The following is a 23,867-nucleotide window of genomic DNA, read 5'->3' on the forward strand; positions in this document are numbered from 1 at the left end:
TTCGTCTCCGTTCTGGCGTAGTGACGAATGTTCAAAATGTGAGTTTTGAGAAAACGCGCTCTAAAGATTTCATATTTTGACTTTACTATAGCGTAATTAAAAAAGGATATTTTGTACCGAAAGTTGTCAATATTTTAAATATAACAAATAGAACTTTGAGTTCTCATATTTGTTGCTGATCGAAAAATTTCTTACAAAGTAGTAATTTTAGTGTAAACATATTAGTCGTATGTCATGTCATTTCAGTTAATTTTAGACATTCGTCAAACATTCGTCACTATGCTAGAACTAAATTTTGAAGTTTCGTCCTGTCGCAGACTTGTATTAGTCACTTTTGTGTGTAGTAGCTAGGGTACACCGTGAATGTTCACTGTCACATGGGGAGAGGAAGGGGAAGGGATATGATGAAATGTGAACACATAGAGTTGCAAAAATAATATAGTTCCAGTGGCGTAATCTGTTAAGTCGGAACTCTTATAAAGCTCACAGACTACGGAAAATTGTGTGCATTTCTTGATTTTCAAGTTAGTGTATTACGTGAAATGTCTCTGACAATAGTTTCTAAATATCTTTCAAACGCTTTGGGAAGCTTTTCCACTATAGGCCTACTATCCCCTTAAACGGAATGTGAGATTTTTGTAACGCTTACAGGCTCGTGTGAATCTTCAGATTTTAAGAAGGAAAAAATGTGCCATTGTTCAAGTGTTTCCAAGTTGTACTATAGTATGTTGTTCCTTCTTTATATTTCCTTCCAGTTTACATATAAAAAAATTCTTACGCTCACAGGCACATTCATAATATCCAACCCAACTTCGTGTGATTCCCCAGATTTAAAGAAGGAAACAACTGTGCCATTGTTGAAGTGTTTTCAAGTTGTACTGTAGTATGTTGTTCCTTCTTTTTATTTCCTTCAAGTATACATATAAAATTAATAGAGAGGAGTCATATAATACCTCAACAAGATGAATAACTCATATAACAGTTTTTTTATTAAGATGATAGGATACCGAACAGTCCAAGAATAACTAATATAAAAGGGGAGAAAATGTCAAAATTATAGGATATCATATAAAATACATCTACACATACAAAAGTAAATAACTAAAACGATATAACAAACAGACTACAACAAACATTCTATGTGCTCGAATGGAATGTATAAAGGAGCACGGTAAATATATGAGTTTCTGTTAACTTACGTTCGGTATTTTGTGGGGATTCCTTAGATTTCTGCTCGATTTGTGCAGGAGAATTTTTAGTACAGTATACAAAGTGTGATTCTGATCACTGTATATCTTTATTAGCCATTCTTGTAAACTCAGGTCTTGCAGCAGCATTTACTTTTTCTAAAAGTATATGACAATCCAAATTAAATATAGCTTTCTTTGCTTCTTTTGCAATATAAAATGGTACTAGACAGGCACTGTATAGGTCACATGTGACAGGTTGAATAATAGTATTGAAAACATTTTCCTTAGCATTTTGTTAAAGAAAGACACAACGTAAGCCACACTAGATACTTTGTAGTATACTTTTTTTAATACCTTGATGCTTCGCAAGAAAAGGTCAAACTGTCGTCGATGTATACTCCCAGTACTCAGTTTTGGAGGTTCTAGCCACCTCAGCTCCCTCAATAATAATACGTTGCGATCTTGATAGAAAAGGACCTTCATGTTTTATGGTTTTATTTTCAAAAACAAATTTCCTTTATTTTTGGGGTTACGCAATAAAGTCTTGCGGTCACATGTTGGAACTATGTCATTTACAGAACACTGAAAATGCCATTGGTCAGTTTCAACAGCGCTCTTAGGACTTGTGCATGATACAGCAGTATCATCGGCATATTTTGTAACAGAAATGTGTGAGTTTGACCTAATTTCATCAGTATATAGGGTAAATAATATTGCATACAGTGGACCCCCACCCCCAAGGCACACCAACCTTTATTTCCGATAACCCATTATCCAACTTTACTTGTCTGGACCATCCTTGAAGAAATTGTGTCAGCCAATGAAAAGACATGTTTACTTTCATAAATCGTAAAAGATCCTTCATTAATTGATTTGGCAAGACAGTATTAAACGCACTTGAAAAGTAAAAAAAAAGACCCCGCCTTTGTTATAATTCTTTCCTTACAATCTTAATGAGACACAATATCATGGATTAATCAAACGTTTGGATATGGATTCTTCGAGTGGCTTGCAACTTCCGTTCTGGAACAGCAAGTGCCTTCTCCTTTCTTATGTCAAGCAACTTTATGGGTTAACAATCCCAATGTATGGAAACCAGGGCTGAGGGTGTATCAATTTGGTGATGTTCATTTGTATGTCCAAATTCTGACTTGGTTTATTTTTCCAAAAGGTCTGGTATAACTTCCCCTATGATCCTGAACTTCTTAGCCTGTGGAAGAAAACATCCAAGGTTCTGTCAAATCTGAAGGTTGTTATACAAATGTTCTAGTAATTCGGTCTAAACACCCCCCCCCCACCCCTCGTCTTTTTAGCAAAGTAGCTACTTAAGTACAAACTTTGCTAGTACCTTCCAAAGTTTCATGTAAAAGTATGTGACCTTCAAATATGTCACTAGGTATTACTAAGCCAGGAAAAGGTAGTTTTAAGTTCGGCTAGAGTAATGCTCGTGATGAGCAAAGCCGCCAAAAGCTAAGAGACACCGTACTTCTTTAGGGAGAAGTTACACTTTTAACGTTTCTTTACATATCAAATTGAAGATCGGAGGAAGTCTTAAGTGGAAATGAGCTGGCGTTTGCATGTTTTAATTTGTCATAATACTGGTATTTGTTTATTAAAATGTTTACATTCACATTGAAAAGGAGACAGGAAACCAATATATTACATTACATCGCCCCCCCCCCCCTCCGTATCATCCCAAGTGGCACAATGACATTACACATTGGCCAAAAATAGCTACATGCCACAACTTTTGAAAACCTTTTGAACTTTACGCCTGTACCGTGCAAGATCATGGACTTATATATTTTAGGGAAAAGTTCATCACAAGGATCTTGGTGATAAACGTTCATTGTGATGGTTTGGGATTCCTTCCCTTCAATCCTTAGGTATGGATAGGCTAACTCCAAGAATGGCTTAAATTACTTAACCTTGGTCTAGGTATTGTAGTCTTCGCGGTCACAATTAAAATGTGAGTGATTTATTCATCATTTTTATACGAGTTACACCCATTGTCATCAATGTCCGTCAGTGACTTACACCACCTGTTTCTTCATTTACACACAGCTCTAATTAAATGTACCGACACTTTTACACCGACTCAGTAGAGATAAATAGCGTTACTCCTGTCTACTGTCACTAGCTACTCGCGCAACATATACAAGAATCGAATGTACTGCAATCATAACACTAGGCTACTATTCAAGTATATTATTGTTGACCCAATGGCCATTCTGTTTTCACGAGTTATGCTATAGTGTATGAAATGCTGCATTAAGCAATTAAAGGTGGAAATAATAAATATATTACCAAGTTCCCATAATCCTTGGTGTTTTCAAATGGCAGTTAGATGTATGGACCTTAGACAAATTGTGTTACTGGGTGGTTTTATTGATGACTAAAGTATTCGCCAGTTTGTAAAAACGAGAGTGGGCCCTAGGTGGACATGCGTCAGTAATGAGTCAGAAAAAACGAAAAAAAAAAATAGACAGTTTTAAAACTTATAACCCGGCTGAACCGATTCTTCACCCTCGAAATAGGTAAGAACATTATGTAACTCAATTTCGCCAAAAGTGCACATTCGCCACTACGCGAAAACGGGGACGAATTATTCTACTCATACTGTCATATCCAGACAATGTTAGCTTTTAGTAATGTAAATATGGCAATGTGTGATCTTATTTTGCAGCGTAAACCATTGGCAGTATGCATTCCACCGCAGTCTGTAAAACTAGCTCAAAGATAACTGTGCATCCATGTGACATTTTGTGTTTTCGGTGGGATATGCAGTTTTTGCGGACTTAACCTGTCTTGTCTTATTTTTCATTGCAATCAGAAAGGAAAAAGCGGGTTAGTGCCGGCATGCATATGATTTTCAATGACGGAACTTATTAAGTACACACTTGATATTAGACACTATGTGTTTTATATATGACATATGACATGAAACAAATTGTTATAGTAGAAAAAAAAGTTAAACATGTACAAATGTTTATTAATTTACAAAAAGAAAAAAAAAGAAAAAATTTATATAGAACGCTCTCTTGAACAGACGTTACGGGTACTATTATGGATATGTTGATTTTCTGATCAACATGGTATTAGCGAATGGAAATCAAGTGGCAAACCGCACCTATTAACATTTAAGGCAAAACTCGCAACGATAAAACATCCAACATTGTTTTTAAAAATGATGTTTGTAATGTCAACATTTGATATGTTGAATGTAATGTGAATGGAAGCACTGTTATGACTTATGACTATGCTGAAAATAATAATTGAATTACTCATGTAAGTATTCATATTTGATTTATTGTAATAAGTTTCGGATTTTGCAGTCAGGTGGTGAGTATTCGACTAAATGAAAATGTTGTCTACATTTTTCGGTGAACTCTGTACTCGATTAGTACTCAACTGCTATTTGCTATTGAACATACTCACACTAGATTGTAACTATTTTGTCGTTACTATAGTGTGTATTAACTTGTTTGATACTAGCTTTGAATGTTCGAAGATGAATAATGCATGATCAATATGTGTGGTTTAATTGTTAGAAGCAAGGTCGCAGTATAGACCGAGGGGCTTTCATCAAGCTTCGTTTAAAATACGACAAAAATTATGGAATTGAATGGCTGACCACACGTAATCTTTCTACTGTAAGCAAAAAGGTCCCTTCTACCTGCTCGCTCCCAATCGCTCTTTGTCGGCAGCTGTAGTATACACTGATTAGCAAAAAGATTGTTTTTAGGAGCGATTCGAACCAGTAAATCACAGCCGAAAAGCATAACAAATAATGTTCATGTTAAAATGCTCACATATTTTCTGAAAAATTTGCAAGTGATAATGACTTGCATACACGTGTTGTCCCCTGCATTACTTTTTTGACCGCGATTGCGATGCATCACATCAAACTAAAGTAAAAAGATGTGCTAGCAGAAGTAAATATTTGTGTGAATAATATTATTTCGGTCATTTGTCCATTTGTTCAGGTTCTGTATATGTTAGTACTCCTTACAACTTCAAGTCTCAGAACTTTGGGAATGGAGGTTATCAGAACAACCTTGTTGAAGACACGGTCTTCATAGGCCCAGAAGGACTCCACCTTCTACTAAACATAACTTACATCAAGACCGAAAGTTCTTATGACTTTTTGGCAATTGGAAACGGAAACATCATAGGCGGCAGCACTGCAATGACTGTTTCAGGAGGACCGTATATCGACGAACTACGATTTCTATCACAGGGAAACACAATTTGGTTGAGGTTTACATCGGATTACAGTATAACCAGTGACGGTTTTAGGGGTATTGTTCAACCTGTAAATATAACACCCAACGGTAAGATCGTTTCATAGTGTTTTCTCCTCCTCCTTCTGCTCCTTCTCCTTCTCCTTCTCCTTTTCCACCTCGTTCTCGTTCTCGTTCTCATTCTCATTCTCATTCTCATCATTTCACTCAACTGACCGACGAGGTATACATGAAATGTACACTTTGGTGAGTTTGTGTGTATAGCCCAATTCTGTTCATGCGCATGTAGAAATTCCCTGTCATTGATTTCGTACGAAATGTACAATCCCGGGGTAGATTGCAGTTTAATTTTTTAAAGTAAAATTTCAATGTCGTCCGCAGCCCAGTCTTGAGAAGATAAACTATTGGTCGTGTGCAGATGTATTCAATGTCTTTTTACACATAGTTGCTAGGATTACATTAACTTTTAACACAATTTGTTCGGCTTCCTTCATTTTTTATTTGTTAACTTCAGATTTCGATTGTGGAAACGAGTTCAACTGTCAAAACGGAGCGTGTTTACCGACTGCTTCCATATGTGACACAAGCTCAAGGTGTAAAAATAACACAGATTGGGAACCTATGGTGATTTCAGGTATAGTTGTGCCACTTTTTTCTGCTATTTGTGTTTATGCAGTTTTCATGTTTAAATCTTAAATGATAATAAATATCATGTGGAATATAGAGTGGAAACGTGAAGAAATTCTCTCTCCGTAGTGCCTACACTTATGTACATCGCCCCCATATGAAGACAGTGCATTATGCCCCACTATATTACACCTCGTTACAATCCTTTTCTCACCATTCTACGTACAATGCTGTGTATCAGAGTGACTGAAATTGAAAATGCTAGAGCGCCATTCGATCAATATATATCAAGATAGAATTCATTTTTGGTTTACAGGAATCTTATATAGTTCTGAGTGTAAAATTAAGTAACCCCTAACGATTTCATGCCTCAATTTATTTTCCTTGTTTCAAAATAACCCTCACAAAAATTTGAAAGAGTACATTCCTGGGAAAATATTTTTTGTATTTAATGTCTGCCGCATTGCAATATCGTAAAAACAATGCTAGTGTGTTCTTTTTATAATTTAAGTTGTGTTACCCATTTTTGTGAGGAACTTTGATATGGAAAACCAAGTTAAACATATTAATAAGTCATTTTGCCATTGTTCTTAAGCATTCATTTCGCATAAGTTGTACGAATAGTGTTAAAAAGCGGTTAATGCCCCTTTTATTGAAGCTATGACTGGCATTTTTATTCGGTTTGATAAAAGTAAAACAGAGGATACGCATTTCGTTGTAGATGTTTACAATGTTACAGCACGTCATAACGTTACATCGCACAATTATGATACTGGATCATATCCATGCAACCTTCATCAAGAGGAGGTTTACATCGCACCCGATGGTCTGCATCTGCTTCTCACCATTGAGCATTTCAGCACTGACTACGGAGACTACCTTAGAGTTGGAAATGGCAATGTAACAAACGAAAGAAATATTCTACTGTACGATCAAGGGCAATTTAATAATGAAACACGTGTTTTATCAGAGGAAAACGTTATGTGGTTGACCTTCACATCGGATATCTATGACAGTTTTGGTGGTTTCAGCGGTTTCGTGGAACCAGTTAACATGACGTTAGATGGTAAGATAAATCATGCTTCCGTGTTCTTTCCTTACTTTTTCCATAATACCATGCAATATATACAAGTTATTTCTTCAGAACCGTAACAACGACTCCTAATATCTTATATAAGTTCATGTTTCTTGGCACATGGTGTTTCAATGATTCCATCCATTTTTGAAATCGTATCCAAACTATTGTTCAATTGCACCACCATCCCCCTCCCCGCACCGATGTGATCCAATGCGTTGAAAGGGGAGGGGTGGGACATTCACATACGACTTCCCTATTAATATTGAAGGCGAAAAAGTGATTCTTCCCTTCGTACTGCAGTTACACTCTTAAAATTGTTGGGCAAATTATTGCCCAACCTGGGCAATTATTTACACAACCGTTGGGTCCGTATGCCTCCTGGTTGATATTGGGCAAAAAAGTGCCCAACTAAGTTGGTTAATGATTTTGCCCAGCAAACGGTTAAATAAATACCCAACACCTTTGCCCAACACCTTTGCCCAACGCCTTTACCCAACAATGTTGGTCAGCGATTTGCCCAATGGTTGTGTAAAACCTTTTACCAATGGATTTTTCTTTACCCAATGATTCTTGCCCAACAGCTAGTTAAAAATAATAGTGGTTGGTTAACTAAAACAATACCAGCATTGGATTGTAACATTTTTCATACAACTGGGTTTATTTAATAGGTTATAAAGCTTAAACAGAGAATGATAAAGAACAAACAAGTAATACATGTTTTTCATACTTTTATTTTTTCTGGACTTAGCCGACTTCAGATTGTTCCTCCAGTATGAATTCTCACAGCATTCAGTGCTTGACTTCTATTTACCCAGTTAAATGATCTGTGACTTCCATCCAAAGCAATAATTTCATAAACTCACAATGGGGATAAACACATATCAACAATATTAAAGCTGAAAATATTAGCTATCCATATTTTGCCATTGTTTACTATATTCAGTTCTTGAAATGTGTTGACCACAGAAGACCTCCTGTATGTTGACATCAACTACACAAGGTACAGGTGCAACACACAATCATGTACAGCTTAATGTTGGTCTCTTTCAAGCAGCTCTGGTCTTAATAAGTGAATATAATATCACTGATAATTTCCAACATATAGTCAATTGAAGCTAACCATTTTATGTTTTAAACAAGAACACACAAACCGAAAAATATTGATACACCATTGTATGTGCAATTGCTTTAACAAGCAGCCAAGGCATATTTTGCTAACATTTTGATTGTGCTTAGATGATTGATGAACTGTAAAATTTAAACATCTTTTCAAACAAAAGCCAAATGGTTACACATCCCACATTGATTCTACATACTAGAAATAAAAGCAGCTTCAAGATCACAATTATAAGTGATCATAGGGACACTGCTGGCACCTGATCTGTTAAACACACAAAATTAAATGTTTGTTTGATATACCAACCCTGCCTCAACCTTTCACAACTGTATACAATAACAAATCTACCCCCACCCCCCCCCCCCAAAAAAAAAAAATACAGATTTTTTGTAGGTACAGTTTGCCAAGGCAAACAGTTACTATTTCCCTTTAATATGTAAATATATATGAAACTAAAGCAACCTTAAAATGTAAACATGTCAGGTTAATACGAGAAACCATTTGAAAAGTTTGTTGCAAGACACTTTGACCCTTAAACACTTCTGTTTGCTACGAAAGCTCCAAAGGCACTCAGTGAACGACTTTTGATAAAACCAAGTTCATATACCTCAGCATGGAAAAACTCCCAAACCCCCTTACATTGAGTTTGGAAGTTAATGTCCAACACATAATGACTTTAAAACGAATAGTCTACTGCCGTTAGGAGTGAGGACTGCATTATTGGATGTCTCTCAATTATCACAAAAAAATGCTGAGGGGAACCTTTGCTCTCTCCTAAGCACAGAATGAATGGCTGTGGTCGCTCATCCTTCGATATCGTCTTGCAGTAGTCCTCTAACACTTGTCACCAACTGCAAATTAAAGAAAATAAACTCCTCGAGTTGCAAATAAAATGTAACAAAAACAGGTGGATAGACAGAGTTTTAAGACTTCTGAACAATGCTATGATACTGTTGACCAGTATAATTAAAAGAAAAAAACAGGTCAGGAAAGTCAACATAGTTATCTTGACAAGGTTTTCAAAGTTTAACGCCCACCCCATTAATGTCAAATGACCTTTCCCTTGCACTATCAAGTACCGGATTACTTCATTATTATGACCAGGGTTTACATACCGACGATGAAATTTATTGAACCTTCCCCCATTTCATCACTAGTGTAATTAAAAAAATTGCCCTGGTGGCTTCTAATGACCTCTGACCTCTACTATAATCAATGGGATTCATGTACTCATGTTGGCAAACCTATATGCATCACATATGAGATTCATCTAACTTTCACTCTTTAAGTTAGCATATTTACAAGGTTTTAAGTGTTTGGCCCTTGTTAACCTCAAATGACCTTTGACCACTAGCACAATAAGTAGCATTCCTCTGCTCACTATAAACAACAACACACCAAGTTTATGAGGTTAAACAAACTTTCAGCTGAGCTGGTATGAACCAAAAGGTGTACCACCAAAAGAATAACAAAAAAAATATATGTAATTAATGATTTTGCTTACTGGCTGATCGTCTATGAATGCTTGAAGGCAACTAGTCACCGTAGTAGATCCGCTTTTCTTTGCCCGTCCTCGAAAAAGCAATGGCAACAGAAAGAAAGCTAAGTTCTTCTTTTCATCTGTAAAAGAGATTAAGGCAAGAAATGAGAATGCTTGCAGGTATAAACGACAAAAACATTAATAAGGCACACTATAGTCTGACCATATAAAACTTCAAGGACTGAGGATAAAATTCAAGGGATCTACACCGCCCTAAATGTGCTCCACAACTTTATGCTCATACACATTAATAACAGCAACATGAAAGTTAATGTGGCATGTGTACTCATAGGGGACCTACACATTTGTATTAGAAGACTTAATTACCTACCCTACACACTAATTTCAAGCCAAATTTTATAAGATTTTGAAGGAAAAAAAAATGAAAAAGCCCATAGTATGTGCTAACCTTTCATTGACACAGTCGTACTAAAATCTGAATACAATTGTCCAAAGATTTTTGGAAAAATCAACTTCTAGACGTTTTAACATGTTTAATCTTCCTGCTCTTAAAACATCTTGAGAAGAGTACACAACACAACAAGCTAATTTCTTTTCCTCAGCATTGGAAAAGTATACACATAAGGAATCCATCTCATTGGCCATTTTCAAGTTTGTGCTTAACGACAGTAGAATTAATCCAAATATTATATTCAATTGAGCATTAATGAGTAAACAAGGCTAATAATGAGGTTTTCAGTGATTACTCCTGCTGACAAAAAACATTTCACTTGTTGAGAAATCAACAGGAATTATTCAAACCCTATGTGGAACCTACAAACAACACTGATACATGTCCAAGTGACTGTCATTGAGTTAATATTATAACAGGGCTGGGTCTCACTTCAACCACACACAAACCCGAACGCGACTACAAATAAAATAGTAGCCAATTAATCATATTGAGTGCAATGTTTGGAGAAAGTTTGCAGAAAGGTTCAGAAGCCACCATTTGACATTAACCAGCTGATTTGGTCCTTTCAGATCAGTTGATTTTGATAGATTTTTAAAAAGTAACAAACCACCAAAAACATATTTTGAAGGTTAATCCAAATATTGACCCATCCTTACAGACATACTGGAAAGAGAAACTATATTGTCATGGCATAAGCTCTGAATGAAGCTAGCTATGAATAAACAGGCCATGACTATACAATAAATTTGGCTTACCATCAGTCAGTGCATCCAACGTCTTCTCTAAATGCAAAAAGTTCGGCCAGTTTGGGATGATCGCCTGTATAGCACAAAATGTCCATTGTCAAATATCCCACTCTGTTGTATAATTTGTTGGCAGTTGGTTTTTGTAATAATTCAAAGTCCTGTTTCTACCTGTAGGAAAGAGAAAAATATGCAAACAGCATTATAGGCCTATAACATTACTAACGCTGATGTTCTATGCTATACTAATATTATTATAGCCTAGAACTCATTAAATGCCAGGCCTAATTTAGGCGACTTTTAAAAAAAAATCCTCGAAGTTCGGACACCCCTAACGAATGCATAATTTCACCATGGCACAAATACAATAGGATCATTTTGACGAAACCTATGAAGCGACTTTTTTTCTAACGAGAATGTTTCTTCTGCCATCGATAGTATCATTTTAAAAGAAGTGTGAACAGATACGTTTCTGGAGTATTTTAGTGCTTAAGTGTTCGAACTTCGAAGGGTCCATTATTATACTACTGTATGTACGTACTACTACTAGCATTAACAACGTACGTGAAAGTCTAACATTAGGCCTAAGTTATGACAGGCTAGGTCTAACGTTAAGCTAATAAGGGTTCATGTGGTCATTTGCCGTATGAAACTTAAAAGTAAAAAAGGGAGTACAATTTATGATTTACAACGAAAATGTGCTACAATGAAACCTTGTCTAGCCAAGATATAGGCTAGAGAGACCTGGTGCATACGCATAGCTTACCGTAAGTTGACAAGGATCTGCATTACACAGGCGTTCGCAACGTTAATACAATGTGAGTAACTTAGGCCTAGTTACACACTTGCGGGCGCGCCTGTGGCGTCTGTCAATCGCTTCACTACAAGCTAGCCTAACGTAATACAACTATGCTGGAAATACAATTAGTATTAGTAGCCTTTACGTATGCCTGGTATAGCCTACATGTAGCACCGAGAGAACGAACGATCATTCGATACCACTGATATGTAGAGATCGCAGTGTTCGATGCACACACCAAGCAGAGGATTGTTTTTCATTACGCTCACCTTCAAATGTAGCACATAACTCTGGCATTTCCCACCTCTTGAGTACTGCGCTAACAAATTCGTCAGCCATTGTGTAAGTTATAACACGTTCACTATATACGATCTACTCATGATGCATGCACATCGCGCAGAGTACCAGTATAGTAATGGCGCAAAAAGGCTGGTTTTGCACAACATTGGGCAAATCAAGCTTGTTTGCCCAACAGAAAGTAACAATAAACTACATCTTAATTTTTGCCCAACAAAGTTTACCCATATCAGTTGTGTAATTTCTTTTACTCAGTTGTTGGTTAATATTTACTCATATTGGGCAATGCTTTGTTTGCCCAACCAGTTTTGCCCAACAGTTTTTAGAGTGTACTGTGTCCATGTTAAAAAACGTTCTGCATGGTCTGTTTCATGTGCTGGAAGGCATATGTCTTGTTCATTCTAGTAACTGTTACATTGGAAGTATAATTTGCAGTTGTTACGGTAAACATATTTTTCAATGGTTGGTGGCCGGGCTGACCTTTATAAAACTGTTTAAGGCCATATCCGTGTTTACAAAAATGAGAAATTCATATCAGAGGAATTGTTAAAAATCGGAACTTTGGTGCAATTTTTGCATCAATCTCAATTGGAATTTTAGAATAAAACTTTCGGATACCGTTAAGGACAAGAATAACAACAAAACGTTAAGTACAAAGAAATTTGATACCAACCTTTTAACTTTTCGATTTTAATATCGTACCATGGCCCGTTGTATACAATTTCGAAGATTTGATTAAACAATTTAGACCATTTAATCAAAATTCTGCCGTTTATTTCTATTTTAGTTTTTAATTTATAAATATGTTATCAATATTTTCTATTAGAGCTCGATTGTGGATACGATTTTGACTGCCAAAACGGTGCGTGTATATCACAGAGATCTGTTTGTGATTATCAACAAAACTGTGCAAATGGGTTTGATAGTGCAGGTGTTACCCTCTCAGGTGAGTCACTATACGGGTCTATAGGGCAATATGACATATATAGCATAATATGTCGCAGAGTCGAACATCGTACTCGTTTTTTTACTTTCCCAATAGGGAAAACTATGGCGTCACTCTCACTGACCTTGCAAAGTTGTAAGTGGTACCAAGGATTGTAAAGTCGGCACTGTCTAACGCAAATAGCGAAACCGGTAATTACTAGTACCGTTAGATTTTTCCAACACGACAGCACACAAAAATTATGTGATCAAAGCAAAAACCAAAGTGAATTAATCAGGTCACACATCCGGCAGGAGTCTACGCATGCTAAATTCTTCACTACCGCCCTCACTGCCTTTCAGAAAACATTTCATACTGCAGTTTTGATTTGTTCTATGCTGTAAATTAAACCTTGCGAATTGTATACGAAAGTGAACATACAACTATGGATGTAGTCTTTGGATCTTTCATAACCTCGTGTGTAATTTTCTGTCTCATATACGTGCTTCGAGGTCAGTTAATCTACCTTCCTCGTTAGTTTAGCTTATACCTTTTTCAACATTTTACACTGGGCGTGGCTTCAGCCCACTGTGTGGTCCCATTGGAGTTATCCCCTCTTTCAGGTCTCCTAAAGTAAATATATGTATCTTGCTTGACTTTTGACATCTAATAGACCTATTTTATAGTCTAAATATACGCTAGAATGCACCGCTTGTTGCTTCCAATGTCCCAAATAACAGGAGGGGTTTGGGAGGAAAATACATAGATCACCACCTTCTTGAAGTTGAGACATATTCAATGTTCATTTCAAAATGCAACATAGAAATTAAATGTACAGAAAGATCTTCCTATTTAAGAACATGATCTGCCATATTAAACAAATATTGAATTTGTTTGAATAATTCCCATCAATGGTTATTCTTCATCTAGTCGTTGTGGATGTTGATACGATTTGGGCTACATGGCCAAAGCTTGAATGAACTAGACATTTTTCGTTTAGTTCGGCAGCTAATGATATTTACCAATTCCGCACATAGGATTGTTGACAATGACATGTGAACATTATATTGTATATACATTATATACAACTGAATCGATAAAAGTTTTATATTAACACATTAGTTTATAGATACCAATTACGTTATAATTACTATATTTTGTAATGAGTACACATGTTATAAAAAGAACAATTTATTATAAGTAGCATATTATGTCATTAGTAACACAATATGTTGTAAGTAACATATTATGACATGATAAACACATTATGTCATATAATTTTTTTATTTTTTATTATAAGTAGCATATTATGTCTTCAGTACCACAATATGTTGTAGGTAACATATGATGTCATCAGTAACACCTTTTGTAATCAATAACACATTGTGTCACAAGTAACACAATATGTTGTAAGTAACATATTTTGTCATCAGTAACACATATTACATATTGTAACACCTTTCGTTATTAGTATCACATGTCGTAAGTAACACACTATGTTTTAAGTAACATATTATGTCATCAATAACACATTATGTCATATAGTAACGCCTTTTGTCATTAGGAACACAGTATGTCATTAGTAACACGATAAATTGTAAGTAACATATTATGTCATCAGTATACATTATGTCATAAGAAACGCATTATAACAAAAGTAACGCATGGTAGCATCAGTAATTAGATAAAGTAGGCAGTACAGTTTATAATGTTTTGATTTGAAGCATGTGGGATTTTAAGACTGAACCGTATAGTAAAATCAACAGTAAAAATTAAAGCAACTGAAGGAAAATGAATGTGAAAACTGAGGATCCTTATATTTCTCCCCAGATGTTTACAATGTTACAGCACGTCATAGCGTAACATCTCACAATTATGATACTGGATCATATTCATGCAACCTTCATCAAGAGGAGGTTTACATCGCACCCGATGGTCTGCACCTGCTTCTCACCATTGAGTATTTGAACACTTACTACGGAGACTACCTTAGAGTTGGAAATGGCAATGTAACAAACGAAAGAAATATTCTTCTGTACGATCAAGGGCAATTTAATAATGAAACACGTGTTTTATCAGAGGAAAACGTTATGTGGTTGACCTTCACATCGGATAACTATTACAATTATGGTGGTTTCAGCGGTTTCGTGGAACCAGTTAACATGACGTTAGATGGTAAGATAAATTATGCTTTCGTGTTCTTACTTCATTCTTACCTTCTCATCATACCATGCAATTATTACAAATTATTTCTTCAGAGCCGTAACACCGACTCCTAATATCTTATATAAGTTCTCGTTTCTTGGCACATGGTCTTTCAATGATTCCAGCCGGTTAGACCCAATCCCAGTCTTCCGGCTCGAAACTCCTCTAGCAATAGCATAACCAGCGATAGATGGTAACCAAACAAGATAAACAGCTCCTCTCAGCTCAGCTCCTCATATTTCCCGTCGAATATACATAAATTCACACATTTAATTGAAACAACCATATCGGTTCATGATAACTACCATATTATCATAATCCCTGACATATCGTTATTACGGTCACGTCTCCTCATCTTGGAGCGAGAATTACATTTCATTAAATATCAACTATGACACAGGATATTCAGAAAGAACACAGTAACTACTGTAAATGTTAAAGGTTTGTACCAAAGTGTAAACTGGTTCGTTCTATAAATCGGAAGCATCAGCTATTAGGGTTACAGTAAGAACTGAGGATATGTGTAACTCCAACAAATCCAGTGTAATGCATCTGATTGGATTATACATATCCTCAGTTCTTACTGTAAACCTAAGAGCACATGCTACCGATTTATCATATTTATCAGCACGATCCAGTTTTTTTACTGTGGTACAAAACTTTTACAGTAGCTACTGTAATCTCTGTATGAATCGGCCGACTATGGTGATTTTTCGACTAACCGTGATGCTCAATTATCTCGTGTTTTCTTTCCATTTTTGCTGACAAAATATAAATGGAAGTAAAGTGAAAATCCAAGATCCGTCTACGTAATGGGCAATAGAATTTACTCGAAACATTTTGAAATCGTGTGCAAACTATAACACAATTGCACCAGCCCCCCCCCCCCCTCCGAAGCGGTGTGATTTAATGCGTTGAAAGAAGAGGGGACGGGGGTATTCACCTACGAATTACCTATTCACATTGAAGGCGAAAAATAGTGATTCTTCCCTTCGTACTGCAGTTACTGTGTCCATGTTAAAATAACATTCTTGTCTGTTTCATGTGCTGGGAGACATATTTGTTGTTTATTCTGGTAACTGTTACTTGGAAGTATTATTCACAACTGTTACGGTTAACATATTTCTCGATGGTTGGTGGCCACGCTGACCTTTATAAAACTGTTTAATGCCACAACCGTTTTAACAAATATGAGAAATTCATATCAGCAGAGTTGTTAAAGATCGGAACTTTGATACTATTGTTGCATCAAATTCCAATGGGATTTTAGAAACTTTCGGATACCGTTAAGGACAACAATAACAACAGAACTTGAAGTAAAAAGTATCTTTGATACCAATATTTTAACTCTCCGATTTTTAATATCGGACCATTGCCCGTTGGCGTAATTTTTTTTTCCTAGGAGGGTTAGGGGCAATTATCATATATAGGCGTATCCAGACCCTCGCGCTTGCGTGTTACTCGTAAAAAGTTTATGGCTAGTAGTAGTATACATACAGTGTGTGCGACGCAATTCACGTTTTGTACATGTATACGTATATGCGTTCGTGCAACAATGGAGATCTGTTCGACTGACAATCCTTGCGCCAATCTTCATCTGGAATCTTGCCCTAGATTAGAGGTAAAGTTACTCGATATAATTGCATATAGTAATCCTCTCACCCAGATTTTAGACAATGTACGGTTTTCATCTGTCGTCATCAATGTGCGCGACGGACATTAATTTAATGGTGTGGTTAATGTTAATCTGCTAGCCTACATTACATGTATTTCATTACATTTTTAGACAACATTCACAGGATTTGTACAAAGGGTTAAAAATGGGACTATCTATCCTGGACAGTTACATGAAAATGACATGTATGTCTTATTTTGAAACTTGAAATAAAGAGTTTTGACTTCTTAATAGAAGTTACAACGATACGCACACTATAAGTCCCCTACATTAGCCATATTACCTCCAGAAAATTAATAATTGAAGTGACGATTGTTCGCGCTTTAATTTGTATTTCTTTAGCCCGCGTCCCATCACTTATTTTCTTCAATTCTCACTTGATAATCCTTGGCCAAAAAGCAAACTGCATTACGTGTTAAACTGTACAGCGGAGATATATTGCTTTGTACAGCGTTCATAGTGCCCACGAACACCCGGGCCCCCACACGTGTATTACAGTGATCGATGAGTAACGCATGTCAATAAGAAACACGCATGCGCGAGGGTTTGGATACGCCTATATATATATATGATAATTGCCCCTAACCCTCCTAGGAAAAAAAATACGCGGCCCGTTGTTATACAATTTCGAAGATTCGATTAAACAATTTAGAACTTTAATTAAATCTTTATCTTTATCTTTATTTTATTTTTTTAATTGATGAATATGTTATCAATATTTCCTATTAGAGCTCGATTGTGGATACGATTTTGACTGCCAAAACGGTGCGTGTATATCACAGAGATCTGTTTGTGATTATGTACAAAACTGTGCAAATGGGTTTGATAATGCAGGTGTTACCCTCTCAGGTGAGTCACTATATAGGCCTATAGAGCACTATGCCATAGCATAATATGTCGCAGAGTCGTACATATTGTTCGTTTGTTTTCTTTCCCGACAGGGAAAACTATGAAGTTACTCTTAATGACCTTGCAAAATTGTAAGTGGTACCACGGATTGTAAAGTCGGCACTGTCTAACGCGGATAGCGAAATCGGTAATTACTATTACCGTTATATTCGTCCAACATGACAGCACATAAAAATTATGTGATCAAAGCCAAAACCAAAGTAAATTAATCAGTTCACACATCCGGCAGGAGTCTACTCATGCTAAATTCTTCATTACCGTCCTCACTGCCTTCAGAAAACATTTCATACTGTAGTTTTGATTTTTGAATGCTGTAACAGAAACGTTGCGAATTGTATACGAAAGTGAACATACAACTATGAATTTAGTCTTTGGATCTTTCATAACCTCGTGTGTATTTTTTGTCTAATATACGTGCTGCCAGGTCAGTTAATCTACCTTCCTCGTTAGTTAAGCACATCCCTTTTCAACATTCTACACTGGGCGTGGCTCCAGCCCACTGTGTGGTCCCAGTGAAGTTATCCCCTCTTTCAGGTCTCCTAAAGTAAATATATGTATCTTGCTTGACTTTTGACTTTATAATTAACATATTTTTTTATAGACTAAATATACGCTAGAATGCACCGTTTGATGTATAAAATGTCCCAATTTCCAGGAGGTGTTTGAGGAGGAAAACACAAAGATCCCCAGACACCTGGATTTGAGACATATGCAACTTTCGTTTCAAAATACAACATTGAAATTAAATGTACAGAAAGATCTTCCTATTTAAGAACATGATCTGCCCTATTAAAAAAATATTGAAGATGTTTGAATAGTTTTCCATCACTCATTATTTCTCATCTAGTCGTTGTGGATGGTGATAAGATTAGGCTTCTTGGCCAGAGCTTAAATGAACTCGACATTTTCCAATTAGTTCGGCTACTAATGATATATCACAATCCCGCACAATGGATTGTCGAAAATGACATGTAAACATTATATTGTATATACATTATATACAACTGAATCGATAAAAGTTTTATATTAACACATTCGTTCATAGATACCAAATATGTTATAAGTAATATATTTTGTAATGAGTGACACATTATGTTATAAACAAACATTTTATTACAAGTAGTATATTATGCCATGAGTAAGACAATAGGTTGTAAGTAACATATTATGTCATTAGTAACACATTATTTTTTTTCATTTTTGTATATTATTAGTAGCATATTATGTCATCAGTAACACAATATGTCATATAGTAACACCTTTTGTTATCACTAACACATTGTGTCATAATTAACAAAATATTTTGTAAGTAACACGTTTTGTTATAAGTAACACACTATGTCATATAGATACACCTTTTGTTATAAGTAACACATAATGTCATAAGTATCCCAATATGTTGTAAGTAACATATAATGTCATCTGTAACACTTTATGTTACTTAGTAAAACCTTTTGTAATAAGTAACACAAGATAGGATACTCATATTTCTTTCCAGATGTTTACAATGTTACAGCACGTCATAACGTAACATCGCACAATGATGATACTGGATCATATCCATGCAACCTTCATCAAGAGGAGGTTTACATCGCACCCGCTGGTCTGCATCTGCTTCTCACCATAGAGTATTTCAACACTTACAACGGAGACTACCTTAGAGTTGGAAATGGCAATGTAACAAACGAAAGAAATATTCTTCTGTACGATCGAGGCCATTTTATAATGAAATACGTGTTTTATCAGAGGAAAACGTTATGTGGTTGGCCTTCACATCGGATATCTATAACAGCTATGGTGGTTTCAGCGGTTTCGTGGAACCAGTTAACATGACGTTAGATGGTAAGATAAATCATGCTTTCGTGTTCTTTTGTATTTTCTCCAGAGAGGCAAAACAAAAAGAGGAAAGGAATATACATGGCGAATGTTCGGACATTGTTACCATGTACCTTATACTCGATGTATAAAGTCCTAGTTGTCGCTTATTAAGTTACATTAATAACATTTGCAATACTTAGGCATGCATACGTACATGAAACCAGACCCAAACATGACACCGAATAATAAGCATCCACTTTGCTGCACATACATTACAACATATGAAACTATTATAATATCGCAATTATCCCGATGTTATTGCTGCACATAGGGTACAATGTAAAGTTGGTGAATCGCCTGGTCCAAACCATGGCTTAACAACAAGCAATTGTGACTTGCAAAATTTGAATTTGAATTACGTCTATAAGTATAACTCTTTGCAGTTGAAACTACAGTTTGTCTTTCAGCCAATACATAGTGTACGTGCAATGTTCATGTGATCACGTAGTTTGGTCTTCTTCTCGTCTTAAAAGGGAATGTGCAGTAATATCGTATTATTTGCCATCAGAACTCGATTGTGAAAACGATTTCAGCTGTAAAAATGGAGCATGTATATCGCAGAGGTCTGTTTGCGACAGTCTTGATAACTGTGCTAACGGTTTTGATACGACAGGTTCCATCCTCTCAGGTTAGTTATGTACAAAATAACAATAATATATACAGTTTATAACGAAATATGTTGTTTTGTCTTGTGTTTAATTCCGTTCTTTTGTGTTTATTTCTTGCGATGATAAGGAAACGTAAAAGTATAGCAAGAGGCACTACAACTCTTCGTTGAGGCATGAGTGATTGTAAGACTGCACCGTGTTGGTAAAATCAACATAATTATTTGAGCAGCTGAAAGAAACTGAATTTGAAAACTGAGGATCCTTATATTTCTTTCCAGATGTTTACAATGTTACAGCACGTCATAACGTTACATCGCACAATGATGATACGAGGACATATCCATGCAACCTTCATCAAGAGGAGGTTTATATCGCACCCGATGGTCTGCATCTGCTTCTCACCATTGAGTATTTCAACACTGGATACGGATACTACCTTAGAGTTGGCAATGGGAATGTGAAAAACGAAAGAAATATTCTGCTGTACAATCAAGGGACATTGAATAATGAAATACGTGTTTTATCAGAGGAAAATGTAATGTGGCTGACTTTCACATTGGATAACTTTAACAGTTATGGTGGTTTCAGCGGTTTCGTGGAACCAGTTAACATGACGTTAGATGGTAAGATACATCGTGCTTTAGTGTGCTTTTTTATTTTCTCCAGAGAGGCAAAACAAGAAGAGGAAAGGAATATACATGGCGAATGTTTTGACATCTTTACCATGTACCTTATACTCGATATCTTAAGTCCTAGATGTTGCTTATTAAGTTATATTGATAACATTTGCAATACTTAGGCATGCATACGTACACACAACCAGACCCAAACATGACACCGAATAATAAGGATCCACTTTGCTGCACATACATTACAACATATGAAACTATTACTACATCGCGATTATCGCGATGTTATTGCTACACAGAATGATACAATATCAAGTTGGTCAATCGCCATGGTCAAAACCATAGTTTAATATCAAGCTTGTGACATGCAAAATTTGAATTTGAATTACGTCTATAAGTATAACTCTTTGCAGTTGAAACTACAGTTTGTCTTTCAGCCAATACATAGTGTACGTGCAATGTTCATGTGATCACGTAGTTCGGTCAGCTTCTCGTCTTAAAAAGAAATGTGCAGTAATATCGTATTACTTTTTGCCACCTCCACATCGGATAATTTTAACCATTATAATGGTTTCAGCGGTTTTCGTGGAACAAGCGAATATGACATTTGACCGTTTCAATATTTGGTTACTCACGCACTTTGTGTGCATTTTTAAACTAATCTGAATATTTCATAGTGATAATTCAGGTTACACTGAGCAGAATACAGGAAATGCTTAAATAAATTGGATTACCGACGTACCCCATTAAATTTAGTCTTTATTGTCACACGCGTTTACATAATATATATATATATATATACATATATATATATATATATATATATATATATATATATATATATATATATTATTAGAGAAAACCAGAGAAATAAGATATGACTCATAATTGACAAATAAGGAGTAAGTTTTAGAAAATATATTGGAATTTTCGGTCCCCCTTGGACCTTCGTCAGCAATACTTGGCAGTCGAATGATAAGTACAAAATGTGACACAATGAAAGTATGACGCTAGATAAGTGTAAGTTGCAATGATGGAATTAAAACCAAATAAACCATGACTATACAGGAAGCGGATTAAGGAGCAAAGAACGGATTACATATGCTTGTAGAACTGAAAGTTGTTAAGGGGTCCCAAGTCTTTGTTGAGGCCGGTGATGTGAGACTTAATACGAAAGATCCAATCGATTACTTTACGTTTACGTTCAGTAGTTGATTTGAAGTCCGAGGCAATTAAAATACATTTCAGGTTTTTTAGAGAATGACTATGAAGATTGAAATGTTCGGAAACTGGGAATCCTGCAAAATTATCACGAATAGATATTTTGTGATTATTAAAACGTAAGCGGAATCGGGAGCCTGTTTCACCTACATAATTGCCCTCTTTGCAAAGTACACAATAGAAAATGTAAATAACATTAATAGAATCACAAGAGAGGGAAGGGGGTCTTAGACTAAAGTCAACATTGGGAATCTTGACCACGGTGCCTGGGTAATATGGGGGCATATTTGGCATCTAGGTTTACCGCAAGGAAAATTGCCAGCGGAGGTGGAAACTGAGCGGGGGAGTCTGGAGGAAGTGAGAAGAAATTTAAGGTTGGGGGGTTGACGAAATGCTAGCATGGGGGGTACCTTAAACGATTCTCCTACAGACTGATCGTCTTGAAATACAGCAAATTCCTGTTTGATGGAGCGAATGAAAGATTTGATGAGGGGGTTGTAACTGGTAACGAATGGATGTATCCTCTTTGTACACTAATATCCCTCACGATGAGGGAATTATCGCTTGTCAAAATTTTCTTTTTGAGCATGCCACCAACCCCACTTTAGGTGATGATCTTGGTCCCATTTTACGTTTCATATTAGGTAATAATTATTTCTCTTTTAACTAGAAATGTTATCTACAAATCAATGGTACCGCTATGGGCACTAAGATGGCACCTTGTTACGCCAACATATTTATGCACGAATTAGAACAGGAAATGCTATCCACTTCTCCTCTTAAGCCTTCACATTATTATAGATATATTGACGATATATTTTTTGTCTGGCCACATGGTGAAGAATCTCTCAAGTCTTTCTTTGATCATGTCAATTCTTTTCATGACAGCATTAAATTTTCTGTCGAAGTTTCCAAACATCAACTTTCATTCCTAGATGTTCTGGTCAAGTTGGATGGCAATTCCTTAACCACTTCGGTCTATTATAAGCCCACTGATATTCATATGTATTTACACTTTAATAGTTTTCACCCACATAATCTCAAGAGTTCTAATGTTTACAGCCAATGCCTTAGACTTAAACGCGTTTGCTCCAACCCATGTGATTTTGAACACCAGGTATCCATATTAACTGGTTATTTCTTGAACGTCGGATACCCCCTTCACTTAATTAGACAGGATATTTCCAGGGCCGACAAGTTGAGCCGTGAGGACTTATTAAAATACAAGTCTAAAAGTCCCAACACACGCATTCCGTTCGTTACCAGTTACAACCCCCTCATCAAATCTTTCATTCGCTCCATCAAACAGGAATTTGCTGTATTTCAAGACGATCAGTCTGTAGGAGAATCGTTTAAGGTACCCCCCATGCTAGCATTTCGTCAACCCCCCAACCTTAAATTTCTTCTCACTTCCTCCAGACTCCCCCGCTCAGTTTCCACCTCCGCTGGCAATTTTCCTTGCGGTAAACCTAGATGCCAAATATGCCCCCATATTACCCAGGCACCGTGGTCAAGATTCCCAATGTTGACTTTAGTCTAAGACCCCCTTCCCTCTTTTGTGATTCTATTAATGTTATTTACATTTTCTATTGTGTACTTTGCAAAGAGGGCAATTATGTAGGTGAAACAGGCTCCCGATTCCGCTTACGTTTTAATAATCACAAAAAAAATCTATTCGTGATAATTTTGCAGGATTCCCAGTTTCCGAACATTTCAATCTTCATAGTCATTCTCTAAAAAACCTGAAATGTATTTTAATTGCCTCGG

At 36.1% G+C, this 23,867-nt stretch overlaps 1 protein-coding gene and 1 long non-coding RNA gene across 2 annotated transcripts in view; one reads left to right on the forward strand and one right to left on the reverse strand.

Moving 5' to 3' along the window:
• LOC139969120 (uncharacterized) overlaps nucleotides 1-23,867 on the forward strand; it is a 41,096-nt gene that overhangs the window by 3,703 nt on the left and 13,526 nt on the right. Inside the window, exons 2-8 of the mRNA XM_071973925.1 lie at nucleotides 5,177-5,524; nucleotides 5,949-6,068; nucleotides 6,783-7,127; nucleotides 12,877-12,996; nucleotides 14,806-15,150; nucleotides 17,585-17,704; nucleotides 20,529-20,873. Of these exons, the coding sequence (XP_071830026.1) occupies nucleotides 5,177-5,524; nucleotides 5,949-6,068; nucleotides 6,783-7,127; nucleotides 12,877-12,996; nucleotides 14,806-15,150; nucleotides 17,585-17,704; nucleotides 20,529-20,873 (1,743 nt within the window). The remainder of the gene's footprint in view (nucleotides 1-5,176; nucleotides 5,525-5,948; nucleotides 6,069-6,782; nucleotides 7,128-12,876; nucleotides 12,997-14,805; nucleotides 15,151-17,584; nucleotides 17,705-20,528; nucleotides 20,874-23,867) is intronic.
• On the reverse strand, nucleotides 7,419-11,329 carry LOC139969122 (uncharacterized). The gene is made up of 3 exons (XR_011793653.1): nucleotides 10,967-11,329; nucleotides 9,761-9,876; nucleotides 7,419-9,107 (listed from the first exon to the last, which is right to left on the reverse strand). It is a non-coding gene; the product is annotated as an uncharacterized lncRNA (long non-coding RNA).

Source organism: Apostichopus japonicus, chromosome 6 (assembly GCF_037975245.1).
Source record: "Apostichopus japonicus isolate 1M-3 chromosome 6, ASM3797524v1, whole genome shotgun sequence".
NCBI lineage: Eukaryota > Metazoa > Echinodermata > Holothuroidea > Aspidochirotida > Stichopodidae > Apostichopus > Apostichopus japonicus.